A 15773-nucleotide genomic window follows, 5' to 3' on the forward strand; every position below is an offset into this window, starting at 1 on the left:
TGAACGTCATAGGTCAAAGTTGAACGTGGACAAAACAGAGCGAGCATGGAGACTGGGGAGAAGAGAGGAAGCGTATTCTCCGCCAAAGCTTCCAAAAAGGGTCAGTTTCCCGTCAGAGTTCACCTTATCATGTCAGTAGCCCGCCTTTAAAGCCTCACAGGAGATCAAACATGTTCACACGCATGAATGCGAGTGGTCCGTGTGGTTGTTTACTGCCTTACCGTTAAAACACAAGCTGCAGAAGATGTATCTTCTGTGGGAGACATTTCACACATTCTTTTTTCCAGCTTTCTAACCTGGCTGTGGTGTGTGTGACAGGTGGGAAACGTATGAAACCCCTGACGGCCGAAGAAGAAGCAAGAAGGTGCGAAAGGCCATAGTTCCACTGGAGGCTCGAGTTGTATCAGCGCACTTTTTAAGACGCTTAACAAAAGTATGGTTTGGTGTGGAATTTATTCAAATGTATGTTTGATCATTTGTGTTAGAAGAGAGGAAGTGAAGGAGAAGCTGGAGCTGGAGAAAAGAGCGCTGAAGTTGGTGGAGCGTCTCCTGGAGGATAGTGTGGCTGAGGACTTCCTGCTTGACTGTGTATGTATCTGAAATCACATTTTCGGTAGATCGGAATTGTCAAACTAAACGTAGACTCCTGCGTATTGTCAGTACTGATTCCATGTATAATGTTGGATACATGATAAGTAAGGGCATGTAACTTATACAATTGTAGGATAAGATTGGAAATAATGTTACACTTGAATTTCCATTTTTGACATACATTCAGCGTTCAGTGCTGATTAGGTAGCACTGAAGTCTGCACTAATTGTGTGATTCTTTGTCATTAGTCAGTTGATCTTAGAAAGTTAACAGTGCTGCAAAAGTTATACTCAGACAGAAAAGGTAACAGCAGCTCCCAACAGCCGAGTGATCTTAAACAGAGAATAGCAATAGATAGCAATATAGCAATAGATTATGTTATATTTTTGCATTTCTGCTTGGAAAAATGGTTGGAAAATACCATTGAAAAAGATATTTAATTTTTACAGTGTTTTTTACACGTTTGAGATTGAGATTGGGAAAAAGATGTTGAACACCTGAATAAGTGGCAGGTGCATCAAAGAGGAACACAACCAGGAAACACTGAAAAAGGACAACCCGAATTCCAAAAAAAGCTGAGGCACTGTGTAAAAGGAACATTGAAAACGGGATTTATTCATTTGAAAATCTTAGAAACCAATAGTTTGTTGACAATGGAACATTGAGAGCAAATCAAGAGTTGAAAAAAAATATGATCTCATTCTGCCATCATTCTTGATGGCAGCATCACACCTCAAAAATATTTGGTCAGGGGGCATGTTGATGACTGTGTGGGATCCCCTGTTTCTTTAACCACTGTCCATAACTGTATGAGCAAATGAGGAGAACAGTTTCTGGACCTTTGGGAGAGGAATGTTGTCCCATTCTTGTCTGATATAAGATTCTAGCTGCTAAACAGTCCTGGGTTGTCTTTGTTTCACAATGCACCAAATCTTTTCAGTTGATGAAAGCCCTGGACTGCACGCAGGTTGGTCCAGCATCCACACTCTTATACTATGAGTCCAACTGTTGTAAAAGATGCAGCATGTGGTTTAGTATCTTCTTTTATAATTTTGCAAGGCCTTTCCTGAAAAAGACATCTCGATGGGAGCATATGTTGCTCTAAAACCTGTAATACAAATTACAATGATACCCTTCAGCATTGATGTGCAATTTCCAGATGTGCAATTCAATTCGGTTTTATTTATATAGCTCCAAATTACAACAAATGTCATCTCAAGACACAAGTGCAAGTTGCCAGTTCCATAAGCACTAATGCACCCCCATACCATCAGAGATGCAGGCTGTTGAACTGAGCACTTATAGCAATCCGGATGATCCCACTCCTTTGTAGTCCGCGGTACGTGACGTCCTTGACTTCCAAAAAGAAGTTCAAATTTTGATTCAACAGACCGTACAACGGTTCTCCACTGTGTCTCAGTCAATTTAAAAATAACTTTCACCCGAGCAACATTTCTGAATCATGTTCACACATGTATGATAGAGCTTCAACCTGCATTTGTGGATGGTACTATAAACTGTGTTCACAGACAACGATTTCTGAAAGTGTTCCTGGGCGCATGCAGGGATTTCTCATGACAGAATCATGCCTGTTTATAGTGCTGTGCTGCCTCAGGGCCTGGAGATCACAGACACAGAGATGTCTCCAGATTTTCTGAATCTTTTGAACTGTAGTTTATTAAATATTCAAAGTCTGTGCAATTTTACTTTAAGGAAATTTTTTTTGCAGATTGCTGAACCTCCGCCCATCACTCTGCCACTCTAAGGTGCTCTTTCAGTAACCAATCATGTAACCAATCCTGACATGTTGCCAATTAAACTAATTAGTTCCCACATATTCCTCCAGCTTTTTCTATTTAGCACCACTTAGTTTTCCAGCCTTTTGTTGCCCTATTGTGAATAGAATATCATTTTATGAAATCTGCAAATCACCGCATTGTTTTCAGCCTCCCAACATTTTTGGAATTGAGGTTTTACTCTCACACATTGTCTTGTTTACTTCTGAATCTTTATTAGCAACGTTTCGGTCTGTCTGACCTTCATCAGGTATATGGGCTTTGAACATCTTCATGCCTATATATACATCAATATTAAGGCCAGAACACACCAGCAGCACAGTGCTGCAGCACATCATATGAGTCGTTTCATGTGCCACCACTAGCACCAATAGGAGGCATTGCAATGCAGCCCTTCTGTGACCACATACATCGTGCGCTGTGATGAAATTCCCAATCATAGTTGTCAGTTTTTAATCAGTAATTTCAAAATTGTATGTTTTGATCTGTGATATTATGTCTTGAGAGCAGCAGAACACTGCATATTTGGCAGTCTACCATATGAGTTGTTCACTATACTATAAAGAGCCTAAACATGCTATATATTCCTATATTTTGTACCTCACTAGTCAAGGGACAATGTGTAGCCTACCAGTTTATATCAACAGGTCATAGTTGTGCTTTGATGTTGTTAATATCATTATTATTATATAATATCAAGCTATGTTTTATACTTGGCAGTGGTGCTATAAAAGCTGGGAAGGAACCTGAAAAAAATAGAAAGACTGGTATGGGACAGTAGGGTGTACTTGCATGGAGTAGGTATGATTAAAAGAAATGAGTTATTTCAGAAGTGGTGACACTTAAACATGGGATAGTGTTAAGAAGTGTCATCTCTCCAGCAGCCATTACCCGTGTAGGGTCTGTTTTGACTTGCATATTTTGGCTCCTATGTGTTCTGGTCTCCCAGTCATATCCCCGGTCTATATCCCCATACCCCTCTCCCTTCTGGCTCCTGTACACAGCACACATGAAGGGTTTTGTGGGCGTGTGTGTTCTGTGGGGTGTAGTGGATGGGGCCACGTAGGTGGTCCCCTTGGCTGCACTCTGCAGTTCCCCGCCCCTGTTTTAATTACACCTTAGACATCACTACTTATCAAACACACACACACATTAGATCTTGGGGGGTGGTTACACTGAGTGGCATCTGGTGGGCGGGGCTCTTTGTGTATGTAGGCTGCCCTCTACAAGGTTGGCTGCCCCTCAATTTTAATCGCTCACTATTAGAAAATATTGAAGAGCCAGAAGGGTGAGGGGAGGGGTCTTCTCACACCCCTGCTTCCTGGTTGCTGCTCGGGGCGGGAGGGGCCAGGAGGATTAATTAATTATTCTACTGGTCTGTGGTGACTGGGTGGCTGCCTGCCCCCCCTTGTGTGCCCGCTGCACTACACCCCAGCGGAGTTGAGGGAGGGAGGACGTGTGGATGTGTGGATGTGCGGATGTATGGGATGTGCAAGTGTGTGTGGTGATTATTGGGCCTGGGCCTGGATCTGGGACTTGCTGTCGCCTGGCCTGCCTGTGCTTCTCCCGATGGGGGGGCGGCGTTGCCTCTCCCCGCTGCTCACGACTTCACCCACCTGTGGGCACGTCTTGACTCCCAGGGCACTTGGCCAGGGGCGCTGCGGAAGGGGCTGACCCACTGTGTGGATGTCTGGGGCGCTTGGCCCTCTCGGGTATTGGGTGGGGCCTCTGCCGGGGGGTTTGGGGTCGCTCGGGCTCCTGGTGCCTGGGTCCGGTGCACGGCCCATGTCTGGGTGGCTGGGGCCTGCCGGGGTCGGTGGGCTGTTGCCCCTGGCTCCCGGGGGGCCTCTGCCCTATGCTTATGGGGGCTCTGTCCGGGGGCTTCCTCTGCAGTCTTCTGGGTGGATGCGTGGTTGTCCCTACGGTGGGCTGCCTGGGTTCTGTGCTCTGTGGGGGCTGCTGGTGGCCTGGGTCTTGTGGCCCTCTCTGCCTGCTTCTGATTGCTTGGGGGGGCTGTGGATTGTGGCCCTGTACACTTATACACTCATAACTAAGCACGGTTATCATGTAGGTCCTGTGCCATGGGTGTTGCATGTTCTCACACACACACACACACACACACATTCATTAGTCCAGTAGCATGGTCGCTAAGCAGTTGATGTATTATCATGTCGTCTCAGGTCATCTATATCCACAGTTGTGTTGTATGCGATTGCTGCTACTTGTGCTTGTTTTTGTTTGTTTGTGTGTTTGTTTTTTCTCTGCTTGTCTGCTTTCAGGTGCTCCTGGTGGCGCTAAGGCAACAGAGACCATGGATTGTTGTCTGTTTTGTTTTTTACAGGTGTAGCAGCTGGTTGTCTGGTTTTAGTTTCTATTTTTGTTCTGTTTCCTCTTCTTTCCTCTTCTTCTTTCCTTGTCCCCCGGTCCGGTTCAGTTCTATTACATGTTATATATTGTAAACAAAAATAAATAAATGGGCATCAAGGGGAGCTTTACATTTATAAAACTTCCCTTGGCAAAGCAAATCTGTTTGGCATAAAAGATATTCAGACTACAATTCTGCTGCCATAATGCTGGACAGGACAGGGGGGGGGGACAACAATTAAGCAATCAGGAGACTATTCTAGTTCAAAACATAAAAGCAATATACAACAAGGAACCAACCTTACTTTTACATAATAAGCAACGGATCAGCTTTGATATGAAACTAACCTTCGGCCCTTGATTACTGAGACCCAGTAATCAATATCAATTAGCACAATAATAATAAATCCGTCAACAACCCATGTAGAGTAGAGTTGAAAAGCAACATAACTCACTGATATCCAAAGCTTGTGTGCAGCATATTGAACATGAACGACCTTGTTGGAATACAAAACACTACTTCTCAATGAGAATACGGTATATATTTATAATGAGTAAGTTAATATATTGTGGCTTTGTTCTCTTCACAGGCCAAGTTCATTACTACGGCTAATTACAAAGACACTATAGAAGAGAGATTCATTGCTAAACTGTGTGGTTATCCCATATGTTCAAACAAACTGGACAAGGTAAGAGCCTTTATCTCACTCACTTTGCTAGGATTAGCCGTCCCATACTTGATGCTTCATTTCTGTTTTCTCAAGAGTCATTTTTTTTTGTTTTTTTTTAATTTTCAGATCCCAACCCAACAGTACAAAATTTCTACTAAAACAAATCAGGTGTATGACATCACTGAGCGTAAAGTGAGTGCATCTGCAAGAAGAAAAATATTTTTCACTGACAGTGAAAGAGAAAACGGTCTAAAAAGCTCTTTTTCTTTTCTCTGCATTTAGTGTTTTTGCTCCAACTTCTGCTACAAAGCCTCTAAAGAGTTTGAGCTACAAATATCCAGGATGCCTCTTTTGCTGAGGCAGTATGAGAGGTGTGTATGCGGTCTCTCCTCTTCGTACTTAATCCTAAATAAGAGCTGTCTGCGCAATGTGCTAATGCTCTAAATTGTGCAATGACTTCTTCTCTCACTGACAGTCCTCCAGAAATCAGGTTGCTGAAGAAAGGAGATGGGTGTGTACTCAGAGTTTATGGTTTTACATATTCAGATTTCAGTAAGAATGAATTAATACGTTGTTATTTATGCGTTTATAGTGGGAGTTCTGGGGAGGAGGTGATGCTGTCCGAGAGGCGTCTCACAGAGGAGGACATCGAGAACCCGCTGGCTGCTATGCCAGACGACAGTGAAAGCTCTGCAGGAGCCGGTGGCAGGGACAGCAGCGGTGATGAGCGGGAGCAGGACTTTGTGTCCAGTGTTGTCTCACAGCAGCAAAGGCCCCGGGTGCACTGGGGTGACTTGCCAAAACGCCAAAAACCAGGAGCGGTTGAGAGGAGAAAGAAACAGAACAGAGGAGTATTTAAAGAGGAGACCAAAAGTCAAAACACACAGAAGGAAGAAATGAGAGAAAAGAACAAAAAGAAAGAACCACATACTAAAAAACTTGAACAGTTCCACAAAGTCAATACTGATCAGGCAGTGCAAAAAGAGAAGGACTTAACTCAGGTCTCAACTGTGGAAGAAGCCACTGCCAAGTTAAATGTATGTAGTTTATCAGAGACTGTCATTCACACTGCTACACTACCAGAACACACACCCACTGGGACAGAACACACAACTTCACTTACCTCTTCTCCACTTATAGAAACAAAACCCTCAACAGAAATCAAACTTCAACCTTCTCCAACTCTGACTGCCACTTATCTGATCAACCTTAACGAATCTTCATCAAACCGACTAGGTTTCAACATTACCCAGGTGGGTATGAGCAAGAGAGGAGCAGCAGGGCTGCGACATCTACTGAAGACCCACGCCAGTGAAGCCAAACCTGACTCGGTGCGGCTGAATCTTCTCGAGTCTCTTGGAAGAACATTAAAGGAGTGGTGCACTGACGACACTCTGAGTTTCCTGTATGGCTCGCTGGGATCCCCTTTTGCTGACATAAAAGAAGTAATGGAAGAGGAGGAGTTGGATGAAGATGACCTTGAGGATGACGTGGCAGTTGTTGATGGTCAGGAGCAAAAGATTGCATTGGCTGCGGCACCAGACTATGAGACACTGCAGAAAGACGCCCGGCAGCTGGAGCTCAGAGTCATGGAGTTTTATAAGGGGACCTGGATTCTGCCGGAGGTAGAGCAGCTGAATGGAAACACGGTGAATGGAGGAAGAGCCTCTTGCTGTAGGATCCAGCATGGGGGCATATTTTTAAAAACATCTTGTCCAAACATTTTCAAGTGTACATATTAACTGTGTTAATGTTCTAAGGTTTCCTCCTAAACAGAATCATGTTTGTTCCTAGGATCAGGGGACCACCCAGAGCCCAAACACAAAAGATCCAGTTCTGCCACTCATTGACTCTCATGCTCAGCACCTCATCCAGAAACGAATTGCAGTGGAGAAGCTCAGCAGTGGGTGCGTCAGTGTTTGTGTTGTATGTCATAAACATGTACGAAAAGCCTCATTTTGTTGTGTTGGGTGGTCAGCCTTCAGTCTGAAGGTTGTTGGTCCAGTCACCACTTTACATGTTCAAGTATTCTTTGGGAATTCTTATGTAGCGCCAAATAAAATAAAAAAAAAAGTCACCTGAAAGCACTTCAGTAACACAGTCCAATTCACGCCAATTGGAATTTGATTAATTGTAATCATAACCCAATCAAATCCAATTAATTAGAATTAGTCCAACTCATACATACAGAGCCAATTCAAAAACAATTTCCTAGCTGGTCAAATCCCCCGTCCTGAGCATGCATGAGGTGACAGTGGAGAAAAATGACACCCTTTTTTTAACAAGAAGAAACCTCTGGCAGAACCAGATTCAGGAAGGGTGGCCATCCACCTCGACCAGCTGGGGTTTGAGAGGACAGAAAATAGGGAACAACAAACACCATAAACACCATTCAAAGGATACTTGTTGAGACAGGAAAACAGAAGTTAATGACAACAATAATGCCAAATGTACATAATATCATATGATAAATTAAACAGAGGGAAAAAAGACAGCAAAATTAGGAAAGGTGTGATAGATGAGGTCTCACAGCAGTCTAAGCCTATAGCAGCTTAACTATGGGATGTTTCAGAGTCACCTGAGCCATCCCTAACTAAAAGCTTTATCAAAAAGGAAAGTTTTAAGCCTAATCTTAAAGTTAAAGAGGGTGTCTGCTTCCCGGACATATACTGGCAGCTGGTTCCACAAGAGAGGGGCCTGATAACTGAAGGCTCTACCTCCCATTCTACTTTTAGAAACTCTGGGAACCACAAGTAAACCTGCAGTTTGGGAGCAAAGTGCTCTGTTGGGAAAATATATAGCAATGAGATTTTTAAGATATGATGGAGCTCGGTCATTAAGAGCTTTATATGTGAGGAAAAGGAATTAAAATTCTATTCTGAATTTAACAGGGAGCCAATGAAGAGAAGCTTAAACTGGAGAAATACGATCTCTCCTGTTAGTTCTCATCAGAACTCTTGCTGCAGCATTTTGGATCAGCTGGAGGCTTTTCAGAGAATATGTGGGACAGCCCAATAATAAGGAATTACAGTAGTCCAATCTTGAAGTAACAAATGCATGAACTAGTTTCTCTGCATCACCCTGAGACAGGATGTTCCTCATTTAGGCACTAATTAGTAAATTAATTTGCTGATAATAAAATAATACTCAGTTTACGCAAATATGACTTATGAAATATGATAAACTTTTATTTTTTTTGAGTGAGTCTTTTTAGCACAAACACAAAGATTTGTTTTAAAATCAGAATATCAGTGTCCTTGTCTCTGGCAATGTCACTGAGTCCAACTTTTGCAGGGTACAGTTACTTGCTGGCATTGTTGATTTGATAAACAACACATAAAAAAAACTGTTTACTGAATTCACATACACACCTGACGTCTGTCCCTGTCATCTGCAGTCTCAGGGGCATTGTTGGTCCGCTGCACCTCACCATGAGCGATATCTCCGCCGATCTGAACAACCTGGTCAGGACTTTCAGGTCAGTATGGCAAACACAGACTCCCATACACACTCTTTTTGTGGCAGCTGTGCAATTATACACTCGTATTGTCTTTTTTTTATATATCTAAATATGAAACTAACCAGCTTGAGATCATATAAACTTAAAGAGATTTGAGTGTATTTTTTCAATTAACTGATGAACTTGAGCTGAGTTACACAATATTGTGGCAAGATAGTATGAACTCTGTCACCCTCTATAGGAAGTATGAAATATGGCAGGAAGAGTAGTTTTATTAACTATTAACGTTTGTAATGGTACTTATAGAAACCAATGCCCCTTATCTAAGAACTGGTCATGTCTGCTCTTAATGATGCTTGATGCAGTTTTCCAGTGAAATTATCTAATCTGTTTTACACAACTTTAACAGATATGTTGCATGTTGGCCCATGTAGAAAATGCCCTAACACTTAGTGTGACCACTTCTTGTTCTTTTGATATGCGTCAGTGTGGTGCAAGGCTTTTTTATTGTTTTTTGATTACCGTGGTGAGAACATGTCCCGCTCTGCTCCATCTCAGACCAGTCAAATACTGCCTGTATTGATTGAATTGCACAAAGTTTAGTTGCGAGAAGTTAAAGTTGTTTATAGTCAGGGTGAGAATATCTGGGTAAGTCACAGGAAGAGAAAAGAGGATCATAACAATTAGAGTAATTGTAAAGATGAATAGAACTACTTAAACAAAACTTTACTGGCCATAGAGAATAGTGATCTAGTTTCTAAGAAGATGGACTCAGGAACAAGCACTAGTTCACTTTTTTAATTAATTGCAAAATCTGCACATTTTCTGTGACTGTTGTAACTCTTAAAAAAAAAAACTTGTCGCTAAAACTAAAGGCTAATAGAAAGACTACTGACCTGTTTATGGGTGGCATAATAGGCTGACATATCACAGCTTTTAAGCTTGTGTTTATCTTTTGCTGGACACGCTGCTTTCAAAGAAAAAAGTTAAAAAGTTAAAAGTACAGACACCATTTCACCACTGGTTTCTAATAACATTAACAGTTTGTACTGTTCAAGTGTCTACTGGCCATAACAGTGAGTCATCATTTACAGTAATAAGGACCTGAAACAGAGGTATTAAGTTGTATGTTTCCTTTGTTGATTTTCGTTATCTATTTCATCTGCTTTTATAACTGTGACATGTTGAGATGTGTTCTGTCAAAAAGGCCAACAAGAATGATGGCGCTCTACAAAATAAATCTTAAAAACTTGAGCCAGAATTGAACACGTCCTGTATATTCTCATTGACTGGTGAGAGTGTTTTGAGCAGGACTGCTTTTAAATCACATTATCTGTGATTTAAAAGCACATCAGGCAACGGAGTAACACCTCCAAAGTCCTGCTTCCGGGAATTCTCTCTGCACTGTCGAGAGGCCCTGCTGACAAGAGGCTCCAGCCAAATAACATACACAGCGCTGTCAGAAAGACATACATCACTGTTGCAGGCTGGGGTTCTTCTGGTGGTTGGTTTGGCCCTGTGTACATATTTTTATTTTTCTTATATTCAGAATTGTGCAATTACTAACACCTTTATTAAGAAGGCTGCTCATAACAGAAGTTATGTTTGTGTTCTTATAATACAGTTATATCAAATATGTCTTGAAGCTAGGACTTTAGTGGTCTCTGGTTCACATTGTTTTTATTCACAGGTTCACCAACACAAATATCAACCACAAAACTCCACAGTGGACCCTGATAGCAGTGGTGCTTCTGCATCTGTAAGTTAATGATGCACATGTGTGAATGTGTTAGTTCAGTATTTACAGGATGCACCATGACAGCCGGACAGCCAAGGAGATGAAATGGAAATTACTTGGAATCTGTCTACTTCGTGGTTCATTTGACAAGATGCTAGAAGGTTTGGCATTGTTTTGCCCATGACATATGGTGTGTGTACGTTTGTGTCTGTGTCTCTGTGTTTCACTGGCAGTTCATGGACAGTTCCGTGCTGCTCCCGTCTGAGTACACATCGCCTTATCTCAACCTGTTTGCCCCTCTCCAGATCCGTGATGGAGGATAGAAGGCACACACAAACACCCATGCATGTTAAATACACATGGGCTCTTAAAATTGCCCCGGCTGGGAAAACTTTCACCTGATGTTCAGGTGAATCAGATTTATTTCTCCCTCGGTGGTCCCAGATCAGTTTGCTTTGCTTTGTTGGGTTGATATGTAGTGAAGCGCTTTGAGTGGTCAGCTAGACTAGAAAAGCGCTATACAAGTACAAGTCCATTTACCATTTACCATATGGTAACTTCCATCCTGAGCTCTCTTGAAACAACCTTCTCAGCCCCATAGATAACAAACATCAGATGCTGGAGACTGAGAATTGAACAGGACAGACTGCAGTTTTTTGGTGTCTAAAGAGAGATGTTTGTTTGGATGACAAACAGATGATAAAACTTAGTTTGATCTATGTGAGGAAGATTTGTAGAAGATTTATAATCTGAGTGCTGTTGATGTCATTAGTTGTTTTCCTTTGTTTTTCAAATCACTACTTTTCAGGTTATCAAACTTGTGTGTCAGCGATGAAACTGTCCCTCTATTTTCATGTCTACACATTGTGATTTGGTTTGTGACAAGTCATAATAAGCCCCAACACTGATGTGTTTCTCTTCCTGTATTTGTTTTATATAATCAGCTCTTTACCAAACATACATCCTCTTTGTAACATGTCCCACTGGTACTCTATGATTTCATCAGTTCTCATTTAACTTGTCCTCCACTCCGTCCTCCCATTCCTCCATTATAAATAATTTGGTGGTGTGTCTTATCTCTCTGCTGTGTGGCAGCTGTGGAGCTAGTCTGGCCTCTTTTGTTCAGACCAGCTGAATAATGGATGCCCCCTCTGCAAACACTAGACGCAGAGTTGAACTGGAGATTAACGAGCAATGTATCTTCATACAGGTAGACAGGACAGGTAGGGGAGGGGGGGCAGCAAGAAGGTCTTTAAAATGGGTTTAGTCAATAGGCAAAAGGCTTAAACTGGAATGATAATTAGTCATTTTGACTGCGGATTGCTTCATGAGGCTGGTAAACTAAAACAAAAAAAAAGAGCCTTTACTAAACACATATCAAACTGCACAAAGTGTCATATAAACACTGAAAAGTCACTCCTTGTAGATATATGAAATCTCATCTGAGAATGTGTTATCCCAGGCATACTTACCTACACCATAACAATTTCTCCTGTAAAATAACAGTACAGAACTGGCAGCAGGGTTGCCATTATGTTATTGTAAAATTATTTTTTTTTGCTGTCATTAAAATTTACAGTTTTGTACTGTTATTGAAAAATACAGTAAGGGACTGTTTATTTATTACTTTCCTGTATAAAAACAATAAACAACTGTAGTTGATTTGCCATTAAGTTACTGTAAATTTAACATAATTTTACTGTCACTCAAATTTACAGTTTTGTACTGTTATTGAAAAAATACAGCATTTACTGTTTTTTAAGATTACTTTTGCAATACTTTACAGTCAACTAATTTATTTAAAAATACATTATCAGTCTTCACAAAATCTACAAACTACAAAATGTGCTTTGTGAATTTAGAAAAGATCAGCATGTAATTGCAATGGGGGGGGAAACAGCTTCTTAATGCACTTTGCCTTTTATTTTAACAGGAATTTAGATTCTTACATTCAGACAGTACCTTCTTTCTATAAAAAAAAACAACTCTTTCACTTTTTTCTGAAAATTGTGCAATAAAAGAACAAGACATTCAGACTTGGCAATATTGCCATGAAACACAACATAACAGTTCAGATAATGAAACAACAAGAACAAACAAGACAAAGACAAATTTCGGGCGAGAATAACAGCGATTCAGACTTTTTACCCTGTAAGGGAGAGAGAAAGAGGGTGAGGTTGTGAGGGAAAAAGAATTAAAGCAATGAGACATGCTGGTGTCTTTGTGTGCTTGTGTAATGGGACTGAATAATGTCACCATTTTAAATGAAGTCCCAGTGAAAGTCCATCAGTCTTCTCAGCAGAGTGGATACATGTGGGTTGACTGTGGTCATCTTTTTGCTGGTGGCTTTGCCAGTTTTTTTTTTTTTTTTTTTTTTTTTTTTTTTTACAAGACTTTGCCCTGTCCAGCCTTGAGTGTCACATGTTCCACTTGCATCTGCTGGGTCAATGATGGATGCCGTTAGATTTCCCTCTGCACTTTGTTTTTTTTTCTGGACAAATGAGATGTAAAAGTTGATACCACAGTAAATGTCTTACCACAAAGCATAAAAGGACATGCAACTGCTCAACCTTTTTTAATGTGAACTTTAAGGTGGGCGTAAAAATCAGTCAGGGAATCAGATTTCTCACTGCAGAAGTCAACATGGCAGGTCAGGTCCACTGGCATACTCAAGCTGGGCACAGAATCACATTTCATATGATCTCTTTATAGATGTGCTTTCAGACCTGTACATTTTCGAAAGGTCCTTTTGCAATTAGCCATACAACAACGCAGTTTTAAATTGTGCATATTGCTGTGAATTTTCCTGTGTCTCACATAGGCAACTGAGCTGTTACACTGATGTGCACATATCTGACAAGAAAACAAAATTGAAAATTTGACTGTTATGATTCAATAAACGTACTTACTATAATAAATAAAACTACTTACTGTGATCAATAGCACAGCAGCAAATACTCTGCAGTACCTATAATGCCAAAGAAATATGTCAAAAACTGTACAGTCCAACTATGCCCAAAATACTCACCAAACACTGAATAGATCAAATAATACTCAGGCTGCCATAGATTAATTTATTAATGGCAAACATGGTAACAGCAACGGTAATTAACAATAAACCGCAATAAAAAAAAAAACAATCTTATACTGACTAGAAAAGTAGTGAGTTGTAGTAAAATAAATCTTCTTCAGCACTCAATTTCTGAACTAAAATTTTTAATCTGGAATACCACCCAATAATCAGCAGGAAAATAAGTCTAATGTTATAGTGTGGTGTATTTACACCATTAAAACATCATTATGCATCACGAATTCACTCGTAAAATATGTGTGCCCACAGGTTGCCTTAGACATGTAGGAATTACCTGTGAAAATTTAGCTAGTTACTGAATCATTTTTATTTACATGCACATATTCAGTAGGCTGGTGAAAACAAACTGAAAACATTGCCAATATACTTTGCACCAATTTCCGAATGTAATAAAACTGGTACTCACCAAACTATTTACTCGATGGGGATGGATACAGAGAGGCACAGATCCACGTTTCCATGAGTTTCCCACAATGCAATTTCCCACAATTCAAAAAATACAACATGATACTGTGGTTTGGATGAATGATTAGCGGTAAAGTGATGTATTTTAGGAAAACAATATAGTTCTGTTAAAATAACAGTAAATTACCAAATTTCTGTTTGTATTAACAGTAGAGTAATGTATCCAAAAATAATGGAATTATGCGATGAATTAACAGCAATTGTTAACAGTGTACATTTAGTTTCCATTTTTATTAGTTTCATCAAAATTATTTGCTGTTTTGGAAAACCGTGGTAGACGATGTAAGAAACAATATATATATATATATATATAACTCACTGGCACTGCAAATAAAAGCCTTCATGGTGGCAGGATTCATCTCAGTGCTACTGTATTAGACAGCATTAGTTGTAGCTGAATGTATCTATTATTCTGGCATACGACTGTCCACCACCTATGCAGTTACTAAAAAAGAATTTCAGTGGAAATGTGATGTGACATTTTTCAAAAGCTACAAGTTATGTTACGTTTAAGATAGTTTGGGATTTGCAGTTGATAATTTGATAATAATCTGTTCTGAAAGATAATTAATATAGAAACTATTCTATGTAATTAACTATTTCTCTTCTCAAACTTTCCACTTTTTACATGAGGTATAGATATTGTATTTTACTATAATCATGTATAATAGATATTAATGACCATATTTCTAATATTCTATGTAAATGCTACTTCACGAACTAAAACTTAAATATTTATGTCTATGCAAATACACTCATGTTCCACTCAGCAGTTACCCATTTCACTCAGTCCAATATCGAAGTGAATTAGTAGCAGAATATGGCAGAAATAATGATTTAACAGAAAGTAACTTTACATTGTCCTTTGAAGGTATGACCTCTCAGTATTAAGATGCGATCCTTATGTTGTTGTTTTTTGCTTTCATGTGCATGTAAATATTTCGTCAGTGTTTTACCATTTTTTGTGTGTTGTGTGTGTTTTGTATTCCAGGTTGTCAGAGGTGTCTCCAGTGGTGCGGGAAGCCTTGAAGAAGTCAGCATCAGTGGAGTATTTGAACACACTTATGCAGGAGCTTGGCCTTCAGGAGCAAGACATTCTGCACTTAGTCCAGCTGCTTAAATTTCCGACACACTGACACCAGGGCAGAGATACACTGTGGGGCATTTTCTGTGTTTTTCTCAAATAAAATTGTCTTTGGGAAAAAAAATATATATCTGTTTTATGATTTGTTTTTTTTTTTTGTTTTTTTACTTTACAAAAAAACAGAAGCCTGTGGAGGATGTGTGGGTGGAAACTGCTGATATTGTGGAGCAGCACTGTGTACACAATCTGTGATGAGATGTGTGCAAATCACATCCTTCAAGTTTCAAAACTGAGTGTATTTAGCCTCCTATTTGCATTGCCAAATAAATCACACCCAGCTTTTCCACAGTGAAAAGGCCATGTGAGCATGCTGCTTATTGCTGAGCTTCTGCTGTCATAAAAGTTGTGCAATTTCTCCAGACTTCCTTTACATGGAGTTTTATGGCACCATAATCTAATTTGTTATATGGGTATGTGAACAACTCGTTTGACTGAGAATATTTGGTTTGGGCC

At 40.2% G+C, this 15773-nt stretch overlaps 1 protein-coding gene across 3 annotated transcripts; it reads left to right on the plus strand.

Moving 5' to 3' along the window:
- Position 1: 1 nt before the first annotated feature.
- rpap2 (RNA polymerase II associated protein 2) lies at positions 2-15384 on the plus strand. Of its 3 annotated transcripts, none has more exons than XM_072364368.1 (12): positions 2-100; positions 319-364; positions 486-588; positions 5342-5440; positions 5549-5614; positions 5705-5793; positions 5898-5933; positions 6015-7071; positions 7217-7329; positions 8820-8900; positions 10573-10641; positions 15168-15384. In XM_072364368.1, the coding sequence occupies exons 1-12, from the start codon at positions 46-48 to the stop codon at positions 15310-15312; spliced, it is 1959 nt and encodes a 652-aa protein (XP_072220469.1). In that variant the 5' UTR covers positions 2-45; the 3' UTR covers positions 15313-15384. The 3 variants fall into 3 exon arrangements, with proteins under 3 accessions (XP_072220469.1, XP_072220470.1, XP_072220471.1); XM_072364369.1 differs by having other exon boundaries at positions 489-588; XM_072364370.1 differs by lacking the exons at positions 8820-8900; positions 10573-10641; positions 15168-15384 and having other exon boundaries at positions 6015-7096; positions 7217-7233.
- Positions 15385-15773: the final 389 nt, after the last annotated feature.

Source organism: Leuresthes tenuis, unplaced genomic scaffold (assembly GCF_036924035.1).
Source record: "Leuresthes tenuis unplaced genomic scaffold, fLeuTen1.0.hap1 SCAF_14, whole genome shotgun sequence".
Lineage (NCBI taxonomy): Eukaryota > Metazoa > Chordata > Actinopteri > Atheriniformes > Atherinopsidae > Leuresthes > Leuresthes tenuis.